We start from the raw sequence: 22,010 nt of genomic DNA, 5'->3' as shown, positions 1-22,010 counted from the left end.
GTGTTCCTGGGATTAAAGGCCTCACCTTTTCTCCTCCAAACATATTGCTGGGTATTGTGGCCAAACAGCTCAATTTTTGTTTCTTCTGACCACATAACTTTCTTCCAGAAGGTCTTATCTTTGTCCATGTGATGTCAGAGAGAGCGAGAGGAAGCCAATTGATTGTTGGCCCATTGATTGTTGGCCAGAAAGTGTGGGCGCCTTTCTCATGATGCGTCTCCAAAATGCAAGTCCTCGATGCAGGAAGATGCTGGAAATTGTCCCATATGTCGCAGCAGTCAGCCCTAATGCAGTGTTGTAGCTCAATGATTTATGAGGACATCAGGTAATGCGCGTTTGCGAGAAGAACGGGTGAAGTGTGCCCCCATGCTCGGGGGGTGTGGCCGCGGTGTCGAGAGCGGAGAATGTGAGGCGGGTGTGTTCAGGGGTTAAAAATGCGTGCCTGTTTGTGGGTCTGTTGTTCATCCTCCACGCGGGGGTTCACTGATGTCATGTGAATACATTATTTTTTTCTAATATTTTTGCGATGACCGATAGGGTCCCAAAGATCGACTGGTTGATCGTGATCGACAGGTTGGTGATCCCTGGTCTAAATCAAGGGTCTCAAATTCAATTTACCTGGGGAGCCGCTGGAGGTAGTAGATTCAGGGTGAGGCTGAAAGCATTCACTTCTGAAATCAGAATCACGTTTGAACCTTATGACTCAATGTGTTAACTATTTCTACCAGCAGCTATAGTGATCATGTGCTATGGTAGGCCATAAGTTATTGTAAATAAAGTAATATGTAAAAAATATTTTTTGGCACTGTTGAGTTCCTCCAGAGATGGCCAGAGAGAGACACTTCATCTTGCATAAAGTGGTCAATATTATCATTTATTTTCTACATTTAAAACACTTACTTGTTGTCTACGTAGCCTGTAATGGTGGTTCTTTGTTCAAAGTTTTGTATAGTTTATGTTTTACAGACCATCTTCAAGCTGCTTTCTTACCGTCTCTCCAGGATGCGCCTTTTTATGAGCGGTTTTATTTACATGCCTTCACTTCGATTATGTATGCTCCCTGTCAGCCATGTTGTAGTTTTTAGCGCTCCCATATCGAGTCTACTGACAGATATAACTTCAAAGTATATGCTACTTTTTATCAGAAATGGTAACAGCTGAGGATTCATGTGCATATACGAGCCAGTCTGCGCCAGAAGAGGACAAGGAAAAATAAGGAACTTGTTGGCTACAACGTCAGACTACAATGGTGGACGAGCACAAAGCTCTTCAGTTAAATCTCTACCACATATGGAGCTATATGCTGACGTCACTGGTTGGAAAATGTCAGACGGTGGGCAAATTTCTAACGGCTTGTTTGGAAGAAGTATGAAGAATAAATATCTCCGCCATGCCTCCATGGTTTGATTTCCGATTTCAGAACTTATTCAGATCCCAAATACATAAAAACAGGTACCAATAGGTAAGAAACGTTGGTTTTGCAAAATGATTTCCTTTAAATGGGAACTGCACTTTTATATAGTTGTGTCTATTATTCGAAATCCTTATGTAAGACAAGAACACATACTTTTGTTAGTTTTTTTATGCATTCTAAATCATAAATAAACACTTATGCGAGCCAATGGGAGTCGCTTTATTCAGTCTATAAAGCGCTCTAAAAAAATCCAGAAGCCTCTGTCATTGTGCCTCTGTCATTGTTTTATATACCGTTAAGTTTATATGTATCTTATTAATGTCTGCTCTCACTGTGATGCCGACTGATGGGATGTTTATATCGTCCGGTTTTAATGAAGAATTAATCTTAATCTTAACAAAGGGTTAAGTACAAAAAAGGGTCACAATCAAGCGTCTTTTCGTGTCTTTCTCGCCATCCCCGGGTATAAATTGAATGTCAAAGTTGACCAACTTCTTGTTTTATGGCCACAACTTTCTACTATCCAGGTGAAAGGCATGATTTTTTAAATCTAGAATTAACTTTAACCAACTCAGAGACGATGCAGCAGCTCACCAGCCATACTTGCCAACCCTCACGAATTTTCCGGGAGACTCCCGAATTTCAGTGCCTCTCCCGATAATCTCCCGGGACAACCATTCTCCCGAAAATCTCCCGATTTCCAGCCGGACAACTATATTGGTGGCGTGCCTTAAAGGCACTGCCTTTAGCGTCGTCTCTCACCTGAAAAGGAGACTATTATATATGTCTGCGTTATCCATAGGTTTATCTATAACCCATAAAGTAGGCAGGCTCGGAGCTATTTCTCAGCGTGTGTTTATTCCAGCCGGCACGTTAATACTGTGGCTACGGGCGTGTTAGCCAATGACTTTGGCTGGGGGGCGGGACTTCCGGCAGAGATAGGGAAGTGACATTATTAATAGGAAGCAGGTGTTCGAGTTTTGCTGGGAAACGGGATAGACACACATTGGAGCTGTTGTGTGGTTGAATTACATTTTGTGCAATAAAGGCAAGACAAACAAAGAAGTCGTATGAGCCTACATTCCTGGGATTATATGCCAGAACTCAAATGGCAGAACAAAAGCTACTCAAATAGTGAAAGGTAAGTATTTTTTTTTTTTTAAAGTAAGCAGCAAGTACAGTACAGTTAGTAGAACTGTTTACATTACTGTTTACTGTACTATATATATATATATATATATATATATATATATGTGTATATATATATATATATATATACACAGGTAAAAGCCAGTAAATTAGAATATTTTGAAAAACTTGATTTATTTCAGTAATTGCATTCAAAAGGTGTAACTTGTACATTATATTTATTCATTGCACACAGACTGATGCATTCAAATGTTTATTTCATTTAATTTTGATGATTTGAAGTGGCAACAAATGAAAATCCAAAATTCTGTGTGTCACAAAATTAGAATATTGTGTAAGGGTTAAATTTTGAAGACACCTGGTGCCACAAACTAATCAGCTGATTAACTCAAAACACCTGCAAAGGGCTTTAAATGGTCTCTCAGTCCAGTTCTGAAGCCTACACAAACATGGGGAAGACTTCAGATTTGACAGCTGTCCAAAAGGCAACCATCGACACATTGCACAAGGAGGGAAAGACACAAAAGGTTATTGCTGAAGAGGCTGGCTGTTCTCAGAGCTCTGTGTCCAAACACATTAATGGAGAGGCAAAGGGAAGGAAAAACTGTGGTCAGAAAAAGTGTACAAGCGATAGGGATCACCGCGCCCTGGTCAAGATTGTGAAAAAAAACCCATTCAAAAATGTGGGGGAGATTCAGAAGGAGTGGACAGCTGCTGGAGTCAGTGCTTCAAGATCCACCACCAAGAGACGCTTGAAAGACATGGGTTTCAACTGCCGCATACCTCGTGTCAAGCCACTGTTGACCAAGAAACAGCGCGCAAAGCGTCTCACCTGGGCTAAGGAAAAAAAGAGCTGGACTGCTGCTGAGTGGTCCAAAGTCATGTTTTCTGACGAAAGCAAATTTTGCATTTCCTTTGGAAATCGAGGTCCCAGAGTCTGGAGGAAGACAGGAGAGGCACAGGATCCACGTTGCCTGAAGTCTAGTGTAAAGTTTCCACCATCAGTGATGGTTTGGGGTGCCATGTCATCTGCTGGTGTCGGTCCACTCTGTTTCCTGAGATCCAGGGTCAACGCAGCCGTCTACCAGCAAGTTTTAGAGCACTTCATGCTTCCTGCTGCTGACCTGCTCTATGGAGATGGAGATTTCAAGTTCCAACAGGACTTGGCGCCTGCACACAGCGCAAAATCTACCCGTGCCTGGTTTACGGACCATGGTATTTCTGTTCTAAATTGGCCCGCCAACTCCCTTGACCTTAGCCCCATAGAAAATCTGTGGGGTATTGTGAAAAGGAAGATGCAGAATGCCAGACCCAAAAACGCAGAAGAGTTGAAGGCCACTATCAGAGCAACCTGGGCTCTCATAACACCTGAGCAGTGCCAGAAACTCATCGACTCCATGCCACGCCGCATTAACGCAGTAATTGAGGCAAAAGGAGCTCCAACCAAGTATTGAGTATTGTACATGCTCATATTTTTCATTTTCATACTTTTCAGTTGGCCAACATTTCTAAAAATCCCTTTTTTGTATTAGCCTTAAGTAATATTCTAATTTTGTGACACACGGAATTTTGGATTTTCATTTGTTGCCACTTCAAATCATCAAAATTAAATGAAATAAACATTTGAATGCATCAGTCTGTGTGCAATGAATAAATATAATGTACAAGTTACACCTTTTGAATGCAATTACTGAAATAAATCAAGTTTTTCAAAATATTCTAATTTACTGGCTTTTACCTGTATATGGCCCTGCGATGAGGTGGCGACTTGTCCAGGGTGTACCCCGCCTTCCGCCCGATTGTAGCTGAGATAGGCTCCAGCGCCCCCCTCGACCCCAAAGGGAATAAGCGGTAGAAAATGGATGGATGGATATATATATATATATATATATATATATATAAGAAATACTTTAATTTCTGTGAATTCTAGCTATAAATATACTCCTCCCCCTTAACCCCCCCGCCCTACCCACCCAAATCTCCCGAATTCGGAGGTCTCAAGGTTGGCAAGTATGTCACCGGCTCAGTATGTAAATACTGTAACAACATAACCTAGTTAGCTCTCTGCGATCACAGCGCGTGTAAAAATTGTTTGTCTGCGTTAGCACTTGTAGTAACAATATCGCTAATACTTTGTCAATATTCAAGTCACGAGATGTAAATGAAGTATTGTTGGTGGTTTTTGGATTCTTTTAGGCGCCGTATTTTACGACTTAGAATGCATAAAAAAACGAAAAACAAAAGTGTTCTTGTCTTACATAAGGATTATGAGTGATAGGATTAAAAAAAAAAAAATGTTTTAAGTGCAGTTCACCTTTAAAGGAAGCTGCTCGGTGTGTTGCCCCATGTGCGTTTGTTGGGCTATAATTATTGTGTTTTGTGTACCGTATTTTTCGGAGTATAAGTCGCACCGGAGTATAAGTCGCACTTGCCGAAAATGCATAATAAAGAAGGAAAAATACATATATAAGTTGAACTGGTGTATAAGTCACATTTTTGGGGGAAATTTATTCGATAAAACCCAACACCAAGAATAGACATTTGAAAGGCAATTTAAAATAAAGAATAGTGAACAACAGGCTGAATACATGTACGTTATATGACGCATAAATAACCAACTGAGAACGTGCTTGGTATGTTAACGTAACATATTATGGTAAGGTTCATTCAAATAACTATAACATATAGAACATGCTATACGTTTACCAAACAATCTGTCACTCCTATTCGCTAAATCTCATGAAATCTTATACGTCTAGTCTCTTACGTGAATGAGCTAAATAATATTATTTGATCTTTTACGGTAATGTGTTTATAATTTCACACATAAGTCGCTCCTGAGTATAAGTCGCACCCCCGGCCAAACTGAAAAAAACTGCGACTTATAGTCCGAAAAATACGGTAGTTAGGGCCTGATCTACTAAAGGTTTGCATGTATTAAAACGTGCAGCAGACACAAAGCAGATCAATTTAGCAAATGAGTCTCCAAAATGAGAAAAATAGAGTGTGCAATCCATCTAGAAGATGCACATATAATCTTTAAGCGTTCGCAATGTGATTTTTCAAGACTATACAGTACATGTTCTATAGCCACTGTTTTGTGTCTGTATTTAGCCTGTCTCGAACATTTGTGCAAACTGTCACAGTTACGCACAAATGTCTGTGAGAATGGAGGTGATCCTGCTGCAATGAAAAAACAATCCTCCATTTGGGTGCATGTCAACATGATAAATAAATTATATTATAAATAAATTATACTATTCATATTAGACATATATATTCAGCAATATCATTTTATAATTTAATAGCTACTGGATGACTTAAGGGTCTAATTAAATTAATGTAATTGTTTGGTAAGGTCTTAAAAAGCCAATTGTTTGGAAAAGTCTATCAAATTAAATATTTACTAGCAGTAGCTTCACTGAATCAAATGCTTATGGGTGAATGCAAAAGCTATGGGAAATTATTAAGTATACTGTAATTCTGTCTGCTCGCAGGATTTCGTTCCACTTTACCAGGACTTTGAGAACTTCTACACTCGGAACCTGTACATGAGAGTACGAGACAACTGGAACCGACCCATATGCAGCCTGCCAGGACCTGTCTTGGACCTGATGGAGAGAGTTTCTGATGATTACAACTGGACATTCAGGTACTGACACTTTTGACAAACTAGCCCTGCCAGTCTGTCATCTTACATTCACGTACAAGCTTTCTGAAGGTTTTACAAATACTTTTCTCTCTGGAAAGTTCAGCAAAGACATTGGGGAAAAGATGCACTCTTAACACATGTGAATTGATGTCTCTGTTCCATCTCCTATATAAGAGACTAATCTTAAATTGCCCCAGCATCTCCATCTGGTGTTTGTTAACCACGTGTCCCCGTGTTTAAAAAAATGTTTACATCAATTAGAAGCTTTTGTTATTCTATTTTCCGGAGACTGGGGAAAATGGACATGGCCATCGCCTCCAAACAATATAGGGACAAAAGTATTTGGGCACACCTCTTGTTCAATAATGAATACTTAAAGTTTGGATGACACAGCGTAGTTATCTCTTAATGTTAACTCTTCATTTTACCAAGATATGTCAGACAATTGCTTGTTTTTAACCTGGAGAGGTTCTTAAGGACATACTTGGATTAGTTTTTTGTAAAATGATATAAAGAGGACTTGTGATAATTTTTTCCTCTTTTTTGAGTTATAAATGTTGTTACAATGTTGGATACTTGTGTTAAACCAGGGGTTTTTAACTTTTTTGGCCTCGGGGCCCAACTTTCCCACTACCAATGGTCCAAGGGCCCATTCAAATATAAACACTTATTTAGTAATCTTACACTTGATTTTATTGGTATGGTGTGTGCACGCACGGTTCGCGTTTGTTAAAGTGCCTTTTTTACAGCATTGCAAATAGACTTAATGTGTAGAATTCTACATTTGATTAATTCCTTAAATGTTGGCTATTTAGTGGATCATATCTTTAATTTTCTGATACCTCCGCATTGGTGCCTGTCTGTCTCTATGTGTCTGTGTGTGCGCGCGCAGTTCGCATTTGTTAACGTTACTTTTTTTTGGCTTTGCAAATTGACGCTGCTCTAACAAGTACTTGAATTGATGTAGGAAAAGTTTAGCTGGCTGATTTTGGCTAAAATGATAGTCATCGACATGTTTCCGCTTTAAATGCTTACGTACCACACATGGACTGCCATAAAAACAAGGTCCGCTTTGCAAAATGAGCAAGGTATTCATGTTTTAACAAGAATAATAGGAAATATCCTCACACTTTACATGTTGTCACTGGCGATGTTTTTGCGACAAATATAATTGTCGGCGACATTTTATTGTCGACAATGTCGACTAATTGTTGCAGCCCTAATTCCAGTGGGTCCACAAAGTATAAAATAGGTAGCAATGTAGACATCACAGAATAACAGTTATTGTAGATTCCAGGTTTAAAGAGGTTTAATGTAAATAAGGTAGTCATCTTGTCTGTTAAATTGGAATGTGTAAATTAATGGATTTATTTAGCTGGCATGAAGTAAACCGTTCTGAAAGTCTCAACTAAAATTAAAACTAAATACACCAGCAGGATGTCAACGTTTTACCTATTTTAGGGTTGTATGCCTCTATTAATGTCAGCATCTAAACTTTAGTCAATGTGGAGTTATTTTTGTAATCTACAGATTCCTCTTCAAAGTGAGATGTTTGATTTATGTTGTACCTGAGGAGATAGTGTTTCAATTTAATAACATCTAGTGTTGCACATCTTATGAATAAATTACAGCTAATGTAATTACTTTATAATTTTAAATTATTTTTAATTGGATGTTTATTTCCTTGTGTGGAATGGCTCATGTGGAACGTGTAAGAGGTATATACTAATTGGTCCACAAATGTTTAATTTTTTGCAGATTAACTGGCAGGACAATACACAATGTTATCAACATGGGCTCTTACAACTACCTCGGGTTTGCAGAGAACAACGCTGAGTACCTTGAAACGGTGGCAGACAAAACACGCCAGTATGGGGTCGGTGTGTGTAGCACACGTCAGGAAACAGGTAAGCAAGAGGGCCTTTTGTCTTGTCAAGCTCGTTTCAGCAAGGCCATTAATCCATATGGTAGTGTCTCTTCCAGTTTGTCTCACACTGCTTCAGAAGTCTTACATGTGCATCCGCTTTACAACACTGACAGAGCACGAATAGGCTGAGTCGCAGACTTGAAATGAAACTCCCATTTACCTCATCACATACGCCATCATTTATTATCTTTTTGGTGATTCATATTGTCTGCAAGTTTAATTATCTTTCAGTAGCTGCAACGTTGTATAAATTATTCACACTTTGTTAAATTATGTACCGCGAGGGCACAAGCTGAGATCATTATATGCTCGTCCAGTGTGTTTGGGAAATTACATCTTATAACATTATGAAACACCCTGGACAATAGGCGGGATGCAAAAAGAGCACATGTGAAGAGAAGTGTTAGAGCGGCTTGGATCAAAGTGAAGGATATAAGGCGTTCGATGAATTTTGAATGGCAAATTATCTTCTAAAAGTCTAGTTTCTGATGGCGTGGCAGTAGCTTTTTTTTTTTCAGGGATGGGCTCTCTTGCTCTTGTGTCCCTGTGCTGCTGTGATGAAATCCAAAGCCTAACCATCAGACTGCTGCTGAAATGTAATAGTGCAGGAACTGGCCAAACAGGTTGCATTTTAGGAATGTCTGAGAAAAGTATTTGTCCATACTGTTTGCTTTATGACACTGCTGAAGGGACATCAGATTACTGCATAGCATTTGTATAATATTAGCATAAAGAGGAGAAATTAAAGGCCCAGTTATTATTATTTATACAATATATGTATATGTTTTGATGGCTTTAAACCTCTCAAATATAATTAAATTAATTTTTTTTAAATGTTATTTTTCTCCCTTAACGATTTACAATCTTTGTTTCACTTACAGCAGTGAACTGGGAGTTGCAGAAATAAGAAGTATATCTCCAATAATGCCTATGCAAACAGTAATTACTAAAAATTGCTATGTCACAGTTGGAGGAATGACACCTTTCATTCCACATTTTATTCCATATCAAATAATGTGAGTACAAATAGCTGTTCTGCGCTGGCATCACATGGGCAGACTATTAATGAAGTAATGCAGGCTGGTTGTATATGACAACACATGATCCACATATAGAAAAGCATGCTTTGATGTAGGCTTGTACGGTATACTGGTACTAATAAAGTACCGCTGTACTAATGAATCATAAACTGTACTGTACCGTTTTTGACCGCGCACCGTTGTTGCGTTATGACATTGTTGGTTTTACGAGCAGAGGAGCATGTTCGGCAACGCACAATCACGGCATACTTACAGGCAGACACATTGTGTTTTACAGGGAGGGGAGACTGGATGCATTTTGGCTTAAAAACTAACAATGGTGGTGAAGCTATCACACTGAAACGGCGCTCTACAAGAGGTGCTATATAGCCAGAGGCTAACGTCCATCTGCAGTCGGCAGTGTTTAGCTACTTCTAAATCACTAATCTCCACCTCCATGGCGACAAATAAAGTAAGTTTCTTACAAGTATCGTCCTGCAGCTAAACATAGCTAAACATCCTTCACTACACACTGTAGGAGGATACAATATCTCACCGCTAACAGGCTAGCACTCCTCAAAGTAAACAAATGCCATGGGTGGATCTACACCTGACATCCACTGTAATGATACAATATCGTATCTAGTCGATACTACAATGATTACATCGATATTTTCTATCGCAAAATCTTGGTTCCTTTTTTTTAAATTTATATTATGTTTATACACTCAGGAAATATGTCCCTGGACACATAAGGACTTTAAATATGACCAATGTATGATCCTGTAACTACTTGGTATCGGATCGATACCCAAATGTGTGGTATCATTCAAAACTTATGTAAAGTATCCAAACAACAGACGAATAGGTGTTTAGTAGATTTTAACAGAAGTGTAGATAGAACATGTTAAACAAAAAGTAAGCAGATATTAACAGTAAATGAACAAGGAGATTAATAATCCATTTTCTACCGCTTAGCCCTCATAATTATGACATACGTCAGCAGCCAAATTAGGAGCATTTGTTTGCTTACTACTAAAAGACAAGTTGTCAAGTATGTTCTACTTTATTTAAGGACAAAATTGTTCTTTAAATGCAATAAGAAACATATGTTTAATGTACCGTAAGATTTTTTTGTTAAAATAAAGCCAATAATGCCATTTTTTGTTGTCCCCTTTTATTTAGAAAAGTATCCAGAATTATCGAATTACATTTTGTTACCGGGACAACCCTACTTTGATGTTACAGAAATAAGATTATTTAATCAAGACAGTGCATGACATGCTGCTTGTTGCTATACCACATTGAACTAAAGTACAAAAAGATCAAATTTGCACAATAGTGGCGGTGAGTAGAGACAATATTATGTGCTCTGGTCGTTTTCTGTTTGCAGCTATATGACTGGTAGCAAACAACACCAGGGATTTACTTGAAGTTTGTATCTCTTCGCCAGTTTATTGTTCTCTTGCTAACACATCGCATGCCATTCGAAACAGGTATGTGTGACTCCCTCTTTTAAGACATAATAGTTGCAGGCTGTTGGAGTATTTGCTAGAATATTTTGACTTGAGCTAAAAGCACACATCTATCTAGCATGTGTAAGAGCAATTTGTTAATCATGATTCGTACATTATTTTATGAAATCATGACACGGAAACAAATACTGAAAAACTAACACCTTGAGGACAAAAAACGAGCTGGAGTTGTGTTGATGAATAACTCGTGATTTGATTTTTCCTACAATCATTAACAAATAATTAGTTACAGAATGATGCATGTATTCAGATCATTGGCTATTTACAAAGAGATTTGTCAGTATACCCACAGATCACATTTTATCAACAAGCCTTATGTATAAAGGTGCTTCTTTAATAGATTTCAATTCATGAATCAAGGTTGAGGGATAGAAATGATTAACTCTTCTAAGGTTGGGCTCCAGTTCCTCCGTTGAGTTGTAAACACTTTAAAGACTACTTCAGTCACATGCTTTGAATTCAAGAAGGAAGTAAATGGTCCTATAAAAGGACTGTGCAGTTATTCAATGTACTTTACTAAGTGTAGTGGTCTGCTGTTGTGATTGAGTAACCAGTTTTAATATCATACAATAACTTGCAAGACAATTCATTAGATATGAGATCGGATTCAAGAGCTAAACCATAACTCCTGTCTTTAGCAATATTTTAAAGCTCAGTTTGCATTATGAAGTGCATACCAGCATTAAAGAGACCACATACTGCTGTCTCATGAAAAAATGCTATCAGGCTTTTAGCTAAATTGAGAAAACAAATAACTCAATGTGATTTGGCACATGGACTTGAGCATAATGCAATTCACTATAAAGACAGAGCTGCATTGCATTGTTGTGTTATTAATGATAAATTGCTGCACCATTTTTGTAGATATTAAGGGTCCGTAGGAACATTTTACAAGAAATGTTCTACATCCTGCATTGTTGGACTGTAAATACCAGGTGACCAGTCCGGTGTAGTCTGCCTTTCGTTGTGAGTCTACTCTGATGCGCTCCAACAAAGAGAATATGTGCTATAGAAAATGGAAGAATAGATGGTGATGGATTGTGATATTATTTTTTTTTTTTTAGGCTGAAGACCGATAATGGTGTCATGTTGTGGAAAACCTTTTGATTTCTGTCCTGTAGGTACGCTGGACATTCACGTAGAGCTGGAGCAGCAAGTGGCTAATTTCCTTGGAGTGGAGTCATCCATGGTGTTTGGGATGGGGTTTGCCACTAACTCCATGAACATTCCTGCACTTGTTGGCAAGGTAAATAATTGCTACACAGCGCAGCAAAGGAAATAATGCCTGCTTTACTGCCTACTCTTGTAACAAAGAAGATATTATTGTAATTAGCCCTGCTTTTGCTCCTCTCTTGCATATGGCCTAAATTAATGAATAACAGTCAACTTCACTCAGCTCTGAGCAAATCCCGACTCACCCCAATAATTAAAATAATCATAATTAAACAGTACAGTAGCCAGGAGGTTTTGGCTCTGGGTATACATAGCTGCCTTCAGATACAGAGACAAAGAGGGCTATGTTTTTGTTAAGAGCGCCTCTCAAGGGTATTATTAGCCTGTCGGCACACCAGTCAAGCTCATACAGATAGTCATGGGTTACCAGGGGCAACACGCAGCATGGATATCAGTGATTGGACTGGACAGGAGGAAGGGGACTGCTGAGCCGATGGAAGTGCGGCCGTTTATGCAGCTCAAGAGGTTGCCGCCCCCACTGCAACCCTGCAGGGGCAGTGAGGGTCAACCCACGCTGCCAACTCTGACCCACAGAGACAGGCAGTACCAACACACCCTTTGCATTAGAATGACAGCTGGTGGACAAGAGATCATGCCACTGGGATGTCAGCACGTCATCCAGAAATATGAATTTGAAGGGTTGAAATAAAATTCTTAGAACTTCAGTGTTAAATATGTTGGTAAGGACTTTGTGGAAAAGCACAATTCACTAGCGCTGTCATCTTTGAAGTCACCATTTCCCCCATTTTAAAATGAGCACCCCGTTAAATTAGCTACTATTATTTCCAATGATAAATCTTCAAAACATCATCGGTTGCATGAACCCTTTTGTAGATCCACTTGCACACATTTCATTAACTCTCTGAGTTGTCACTTGCTGCAGAAAAGAAGACGTGGGAGATGTTGAGTTCCACAAAACTGAGGAAACCGATCCACTGCAGCCCATCTTTTATGGCTGCTTAACACGACACTAACAGCCCGCAACCATTTTGATGCTGTAATTATTTAATTCTGGTCAAAAGTAATTCAGTTGAGTTTCTTCTTTTCTAGGGTTGTTTAATCCTGAGCGATGAGCTCAACCACACCTCGCTCATTTTAGGGGCAAGATTGTCAGGAGCGACCGTCAAGGTGTACAAACACAACGGTAGGTCACAGCAGCTATGATCATTTGAGATAAAGCATGTGTGAGAGATTTCCAAGACTACATTTGTGTTTATTATCACTACATTTTCAAGCTTTGGAAAGTGTTTGGATTTAATATATGCTTTAAAGCAGGGATGTCAAACAGGCCCGCAAACAGGTTTAATGCAGCACGCGAGATAAGTTTGCTTAGTGTAAAAAGTTCTGTGAAAATGATGGTCTTCTGTGCAAATTTAACGAAAGTGAACAGTGGAAATGACAAATAAGGTAATTGATGCATAGAAACGTTTTATTTTGTATTTTGTTCAATTCTAGATGGGCTGTGACTTAAAGTTTATTGGCTTTGTAGATACACTGTGATTAAGTCTAAATTCATTGCATTCTTCATGGTGTTTTTGAAACTGCACCAATTTTTCCCTCATAATTTTCAACTAACTTGAAGTGTTTTGTCATGAGGATTATTTGTGATATGTACATTTTAAGAATGTGCTTGTTCTATTTTGGACCAAAGAAAAACAAAGAAAACAATCTGAGATTGTCATAGTTGTATTTTTAAGTTATTATGCCATGATTTTAACCGTCCGGCCCAGGTGGGAATAGTTTTTCCTTCATGCGCCTTGAGCTAAAATGAGTTTGACACCCCTGCTTTAAAGGGTCTGTTTGCAACTTGCTCACAGTTACATTTTTCAAAGCAAAAAATACAACAAAAACACCACCGGCTAGTTAATGTAACCATTGGTGGTTTAACAGAACACATTTGTTTTACAATTGTCTATTTTTCACAATCAGAGACCGTAATTATATGCAACCTGGAGTTTGCGCAAGCTCTCTTTCTTATACCTCACCCATAGGAGGGCTGTGTACATCGGGGTGCAGTAAGCTCTAAACAAGTACACCTTTGCTTCATCAGAGCAGTAATGACATTTTTTCACTAACATATTGGCTTGGACATGTAGCCCTGTTTTCTGTTTAAGCATGTCAGCATCATCCTCCATTTTATCACAGATGATGTGGCCTGGATATTTTGCTATAGTGCACATAGACAGGGTTTGATCAGACACATAGAAACCTGGGAAATTAAGATTTTACGCTCTTTGGTTCTACAAATCATTACCAGACATTTTTTGGCATTATACTTGATGTCAAACTTGACTCCATAGTCTGAGCATATGTTGAGAAGCTGTTGGAACCCTGCACTACTGGAAGATATGATTGCTAAATCATCAGCAAAAACAAAGTGGTTGATTAAGTTGTTCCCAATTATGCACCCTGTTCTACAATCTCTCAACTGCCTTGACAGGTCATCCTTATACAGGCTAAATAGGCCTGGTGATAGAAGCCCACCCTCCTGTACCGTACCCAGTTGAGGATAAAATACTCCCCCATTTTACCTGCATAGTCTGCCTGTCATACCACTGTGCCAGGTTACGTATGATGCTACCCCGAACACCCCAATGCTTCAGCTTGGTGAAGAGCTTTGACTCTGTCAAATGCCTTAGATGTATCAATCAAGCCTACCAACATTGTTGAGCCCTGCCCTCTGTACTTTTCCACTGCATATTTTAAAGCATAAATACACAAATCAGTACTCCGCTTGCTCTATAAATATACGTTTCACACTACAAACGATCAAATGTATGATTAGATCAAGTGAGGTTGTCCACAAATGTATGGTTAGGTCAAGCGAGGGTGTCCAATTGATGACGCTTGCGCCACCCGCGGAATGTGGCTGTTTTTTGTTTTTTTTTATACCTCCCCCCAAAAAATCATAAAACATTTATAAATAGAGCTAAAGACATCATATAATTACAAAAAGCTGACATTTGAATACGAATTATGAACAAAAACTCAAAGATGTGTTTGATTTAAACAATGGTAATGTTTGGACTATTACATTACAAATTACATGACGTCACGTTCACGCGTCCCCTCCCATTTCCGGGGCCCATTAGGAAATTGCCGACCAGTGGGTAACACTGTTTTACCTAACATAATGAGTGATCGTAATTATTCTTTTGGCCATAAACGTGCAGCCCTAGTTTGGAGCCCGCTGTAAATGTGCACTTTTATTTCAACTTTTTAATTAAAATAACTTTTGCATGAAATTCTAATTTATTGAGACGTGCAAGTAAGAACGGCACGTAAACAAACAACTTGCAACTTGGAGTCAGTCGTCATCATTTGCTCAAAAGTTCAAAAGACTCGACTCGTTTGCGAAGGTTACATCTATACCGGTCAAAGACCAGCCACACACTGAAAACGGTTGAGAGCAGTTGAGAATCACGTGTCTAAGTGAATGGTTTGCAAACTAAATGGCCATAAATATGGACTGCACCTTGTTTTTTTTTCTTTGCTTGTTTCCGTTATACTATCAGCTCTTTTATTGTGATGCATTTAATTAATTTTGAGTATTTTTCAAACATAGCAAAGCTGTTGGCTGCAGGAAAAGCTTGAACATTGTTTCTGTTTCTTTCGAACATGTATACAATGTCAGCAGTTTTTGTAAAGTGCTTCAAAAGAGCTTGAACTTGACCTTGCGTAAGGTGTATGAACCCCATCTAGTCTATTCATTATCATATATATTAATTCCAAGCTATTAGCGTTGTAAGGAAAACATCACTTTCTCTGCAGCACAGGATTTGCCTCAGGAAAGACCTACTTAACATTCCATGTTTGGATCAGCAATTGTAACAGCTTTAATGAATTGGGTTCACTTTACAGTCATGATGGTGTTTATCCATCAGCAGAAACACTGAAGGTCTATTTAATTACTTGAAAATGTCATCTTGCTGCAATTCACCCTGCTATTAGATTGTCAAAGTGGTGTGTGTTATTTCAATAAATGTGGTAAGTGATTTATTAAACATGAAAGATACACCATTCGCTGTGCTTACATTAGGAGCATTGCCTCCTCTTCTAATAGACAGGACAGATGAGACAGTCCGCTAACACTAAATGCATCCTGACAGGTACAAGCCAAGTCAGTTATAGGTCTTCCAAAGCAGTTCCCACAGGGCAAAGAGCCCTCAGGCAGAGCAGATGACCTCACTGCCTCTGTACCTCCTGTACTCACTGTTCGTGCTGTCTTTTATTAGCGTAAGACCAATATTTACAAAGTAGGCTACATTAATCCCAAAACCAGGCCCTGGATTGATGAATAATTCACATTTAATGATATTCCTTATATTGGTGGGTTTTAGTGCCCAGTACAAAAAGTAGATAAACTGGTGTGTGTAGGGTTACATTGCCACAAACAAACGTGCTACTTCTAAACGTATGCATTCATATTGGAAGCTGTAGTACCAGGTTTTAGTATCATTTTAGCAAACTCAAACTCAGGCAAAGATGATAAGATCATGTTATAGATGCACATGCATTAAAGAGTGTTTGACACAAGAGGTTGTGGCTTATCTCCAATCAGTGTGTCAGGAAGAAAACAATCTTTCTCTCTGTCAAGTCTTACCACTTCCCTCTGTGTGACGGCATTGGTGGAAGAGTAGAATTATTCTGCACTGTTAAGCTTTCAGGAAGCAATTTTATCTGAAAAGCATCTGCTCCCTGGTGAGTAAACTCATTATTGGTCTGTGACAGATTGTTAGGCCCTGCGAATTACTAGAGCTATTGAATACTGCCATCTGCTGGTGTATATTATATGGCGCATAAAGGCCACAGAGAAATGTATTTATTTCCTTGAAATGTTCAAATGAATTTGCATACTGAGCTCAAGAGACTGTATTTATCAGAGTTTATCAGATCATTGTCAACTATTTCCTGTTTAAAGTTTTCAAGTTGTAGATAAGCAGTGTCTAAGCAAGTAATCAACGTGCACTTATAAAGTTTTACTCCTCTAGAATATACAAAAAAATCATGTTAATGTTTGTGTACGTGTGCGTGTCTAGATATGGACCATTTAGAGCGGCAGTTAAGAGAGTCGATCTCCTCAGGACAGCTTCGGACCCACAGACCTTGGAGGAAAATCCTGATTATGGTGGAAGGCATCTATAGGTCAGCTGCTAATATACCACACACACACACTTACACTATGCCATTGTCTCTCAGTATCTGGTGTCAGTTGGGGTTTCTTTATAAGTAAAGGCTTCCAGGTGGTATTAACAGAGACTGTGTCAATTTCAGTAGAGAGTAGAAAAGAACTGTGTCTCTCAGTGACTCCATCTGCTCATTAGCTCCAAATCAAGGCTAAATGGAGCCACTGAGGTTGATTAGGCTAAACTCCAAGCCCCTTCAATTCATCACGACTCTTCTTTTCCCTTTTTTTTACCTCTTTTTTGCATAAGTAGCTGAGTCTCTCCGAACTTTAAAAGGGGACCTATTATGCAAAACCAACTTTTCTTCCCTGATGGTACCTGATTTGTGTATTTAGGATTTGCGTAAGTCCCGAAAATTTGAAATCAAACCGTGGAGACATTGCAGAGTTACCGTTTGGAGGTTCACTCTGTCCTGTGACATTTTCTGTCCTGGGATGTCTGTGGTTATCTCTATATATGGTAAAGTTTTACCCAAAGAGCTTTGCGCGAGTCCGTCATTTTTACTCAATGTAGGAGCGTTTGTAGGCCTCAACATGTCCACGACGATACCCAATGAAGAAAAATGCTCTGTTGTTCGTTGCTTTAACCAGCACAAGTCATTACACAAACTTTCAGCCTCATCTGAAGTAAAAAGTGCCTTACTTGTAACTTGTATGATTTGTGGCGATTAAACTGTAAAGAAGTCGCTCCGAGTGTGTGCCAACCACCTCAAAGACTCCTGCTTCACAAACCTGCGGCAGTATAATGATGGATTTTCCTAAAAACTACTTATAATGAAATGAAACGGTAAGTAATAACATCCATCCATCCATTTTCTACCGCTTATTCCCTTCGGACAGTAGATTAAAAATTGTGTGACTAATACGTTTGCAATGTTAGCTGGCTTTGTTGTGTAGCAAGCTTAGCCTTTTAATGCCAGACTACAGTTTTGCTATTCTCCTGCAAAAATAAAGAATGATTTTGCAAAAAACTACTTTTAATTGGATTAGTTCCTACTGTTTGGCAACAGACGAGTAAATTATACAATACTTTATTACCTTAGCAATGTACCTTGTAGCCAAGCTTGTAGCCTTTAGCCTCTATTGTTTACAAGAGGTCTAAGCAGCTGTGCAGTGGAGTTGTTAACATGATATAGGATAGAAAACTATTTTTTTGTCACGATACACATGTATACATCCAGGATCTAGCATTGGAGATACAAACTCTGTAGAGGTTTAGCTTTAGCGTATAGCACCAGACCTGCAGCCTCACAGCCTCTCTCTCTCCTCCACCTTCATCGTCTCCTTGTACCAACATCAAACCACGGTGAGCCGGCTGTTCTTGCTATAGCATCTAAAATGTTGTGTGTGTGGTGAAAGTCACTCAAAAGAGATAGGTAGTACAAAACATAGCTTGGACGACTGTGTAGTCAGCTCGAAGGGTCAGGGTGAGGAGGAGTTTGTCTGCATATAACAACTCTGTCTTTTAAAATGGCTTCTTTTCAGAGGGATCCAAAAAGTGGCTTGAAGATAGGTCTGTAAAATAAATTCTATGCAAAATTGTACAAACCCCGTTTCCATATGAATTGGGAAATTGTGTTAGATGTAAATATTAACAGAATACAATGATTTGCAAATAATTTTCAACCCATATTCAGTTGAATATGATACAAAGACAACATATTTGATGTTCAAACTGATAAACATTTTTTTTTTTGCAAATAATCATTAACTTTAGAATTTGATGACAGCAACATGTGACAAAGAAGTTGGGAAAGGTTGCAATAAATACTGATAAATTTGAGGAATGCTCATCAAACACTTATTTGGAACATCCCACAGGTGTGCAGGCTAATTGGGAACAGGTGGGTGCCATGATTGGGTATAAAAACAGCTTCCCAAAAGATGCTCTGTCTTTCACAAGAAAGGATGGGGCGAGGTACACCCCTTTGTCCACAACTGCGTGAGCAAATAGTCAAACAGTTTAAGAACAACGTTTCTCAAAGTGCAATTGCAAGAAATTTAGGGAATTCAACATCTACGGTCCATAATATCATCAAAAGGTTCAGAGAATCTGGAGAAATCACTCCACCTAAGCGGCATGGCCGGAACCCAACATTGAATGACCGTGACCTTCGATCACTGTATCAAAAACCGACATCAATCTCTAAAGGATATCACCACATGGGCTCAGGAACACTTGAGAAAACCACTGTCACTAAATACAGTTTGTCGCTACATCTGTAAGTACAAGTTAAAGCTCTACTATGCAAAGTGAAAGCCATTTATCAACAACACCCAGAAATGCCGCCGGCTTCTCTGGTCCCGAGATCATCTAAGATAGACTCATGCAAAGTGGAAAAGTGTTCTGTGGTCTGACGAGTCCACATTTCAAATTGTTTTTGGAAATATTCGACATCGTGTCATCCGGACCAAAGGGGAAGCGAACCATCCAGACTGTTATCGACGCAAAGTTGAAAAGCCAGCATCTGTGATGGTATGGGGGTGCATTAGTGCCCAAGGCATGGGTAACTTACACATCTGTGAAGGCACCATTAATGCTGAAAGGTACATACAGGTTTTGGAACAACATATGCTGCCATCTAAGTGCCGTCTTTTTCATGGATGCCAAGCCACATTCAGCACGTGTTGTAGCAGCGTGGCTTCGTAAAAAAAGAGTGCGGGTACTTCCCTGGCCCGCCTGCAGTCCAGACCTGTCTCCCATCGAAAATGTGTGGCGCATTATGAAGCGTAAAATACGACAGCGGAGACCCTGGACTGTTGAACGACCGAAGCTCTACATAAAACAAGAATGGGAAAGAATTCCACTTTCAAAGTTTCAACAATTAGTTTCCTCAGTTCCCAATCATTTATTGAGTGTTGTTAAAAGAAAAGGTGATGTAACACAGTGGTGAACATGCCCTTTCCCAACTACTTTGACACGTGTTGCAGCCATGAAATTCTAAGTTAATTATTATTTGAAAAAAAAAAAATAAAGTTTGAGTTTGAACATCAAATATCTTGTCTTTGTAGTGCATTCAATTGAATATGGGTTGAAAAGATTTGCAAATCATTGTATTCCGTTTTTATTTACATCTAACACAATTTCCCAACTCATAAAAATGGGGTTTGTATATAGAACACAAGGACGTGTTTTAAATTCTGAAAAAAATCACGATATGCCCCTTTTAAATGACATACCGGTAAGTGCTATTAGTCAGCTTATGTGTGCATTGGATTGTGTTCCTCCTATTTCTATCACCTATTTAAATGTCAATTTATTATTGCATCATCAATGCCATCCCTTGTCGGCAGCATGGAAGGCTCGGTGGTGCGACTCCCTGAGCTGATCGCTCTGAAGAAGAAATATAAGGTGTGTCTGTACCTGGATGAGGCCCACAGCATTGGAGCTGTGGGGGCCAGAGGAAGGGGAGTGACAGAACTGTTTGGTGTGAACCCAGAAGATGTGGACGTGATGATGGGCACTTTCACCAAGAGCTTTGGTGCTGCAGGAGGTTATATTGCAGGAAAAAAGGTTAGTGTCCATCTTTGAGTTCTTAGTTTGATAATAATATATACAGCATATATATGTATGTATATGTGCGTGTGAGTGCGTGCGATACTAATTGATAATTGGTTGAAATCTGTACTATACTGCCTTTTGAAAAGTACCGGTACCATCCTTTCATCTGAATGCCGAAAGTGTGCATGAAGCGCAATATGGAGGTATTTGGGCTTCAAAACAAACGATAAAGGTGACGCTTTAAACAGGGAAGCGCCGCGCTTCACTTGTTACTTTAAAACACTCCTTGCCAAATGTGGCGACTGGTATTACCACCTTTGCTTCAAACGTAGGTAAACATTTAAATAATAAGCATTCATATCTGCGCAAGGAGGTTAAATAGTGACAAGTAATAATGTAGTTGTTACACCTGTCGTGCTGTTCTGCTCCGGTGCAGACTGTAGTAGAGGAGCACAGGGCAGACAATCTCTTCAGGGTCGATGTTTTCGTCAGGTTAATACCCTTCACTGTACCCGCCAATGGGTCTGCTAAGCTACGTTGTCAGGTCTGAATGACAGGGCCGCCGATTTGTGACAATCTGGTTGCTTTATTGTTAGTTTTGCAGGAAACAACCCGACCCGTTCATAACTGCACTGCGCAATGCATGCACTACCTCTCTCTCTCTTTACTCGCCAACTCACTCACTGACTTAACTCAGACAACACATTGCCATTCTCTTAACTTATAAATGTAGTTTATATGTGTTTAACAGCTCCTCTGCTGTGCACATGTAGATACGTAGACGCGCACACAGCTGCTTGGATTGATGCCAAATATTAGCAGAGTTAAGACCGCCCATCTAACGTCAACTAGTGCAAGTAAAGTGACTTTTGTAACAAATTAATTTTGTAACAAATTGCTTCGATTCGTGTTTTACCTTTAACAAATGTGTTTCACCTGCTACATGGCTTATCAGGGTACATTTATCCATGGTTTTGTTTTTAGTACTTATAGTTACTTATAAAATAATTGTATTTTTCTTAAAGCACAGACCAGGAGTGGCAACCATACATCATGAATAATTTAATATACTGTAAATAAAGTTTTTTTTATTATATTCTAACCTAATCTTTGATTATGGCAGACTATGTAATATGGAAAATTGTAAATTGTTCTTTGAGTGCGACAAGAAAAGCTCAATGTGTTTAATGCCCTTTAATTTATATTTTAACCTTCTAAAATTGTTCTTTGAGTGCAATAGAAAACATATGTTTATTGTATTTTAAGATTTTCTGTTAAAATAAAGCCGATATTGACATTTTTTGTAGTTCTCTCTATTTTGAAAAGTATAAAAATAAACATACAGTACCGGGACAACCCTAGTATAAATTTAAAAAAAAAAAAAATATATATAT

The 22,010-nt window shown here is 38.9% G+C and overlaps 1 protein-coding gene across 1 annotated transcript in view; it reads left to right on the top strand.

Annotated features, from left to right (window-relative positions):
* sptlc3 (serine palmitoyltransferase, long chain base subunit 3) overlaps positions 1–22,010 on the top strand; it is a 58,779-nt gene that overhangs the window by 7,727 nt on the left and 29,042 nt on the right. Inside the window, exons 4-9 of the mRNA XM_061960307.1 lie at positions 6,061–6,215; positions 7,974–8,122; positions 11,818–11,942; positions 12,980–13,073; positions 16,969–17,074; positions 20,409–20,628. Coding sequence (XP_061816291.1) covers positions 6,061–6,215; positions 7,974–8,122; positions 11,818–11,942; positions 12,980–13,073; positions 16,969–17,074; positions 20,409–20,628 — 849 coding nt within the window. The remainder of the gene's footprint in view (positions 1–6,060; positions 6,216–7,973; positions 8,123–11,817; positions 11,943–12,979; positions 13,074–16,968; positions 17,075–20,408; positions 20,629–22,010) is intronic.

Source organism: Nerophis lumbriciformis, linkage group LG02, assembly GCF_033978685.3.
Source record: "Nerophis lumbriciformis linkage group LG02, RoL_Nlum_v2.1, whole genome shotgun sequence".
Lineage (NCBI taxonomy): Eukaryota > Metazoa > Chordata > Actinopteri > Syngnathiformes > Syngnathidae > Nerophis > Nerophis lumbriciformis.
This window is presented reverse-complemented; position numbering and strand designations above follow the sequence as displayed.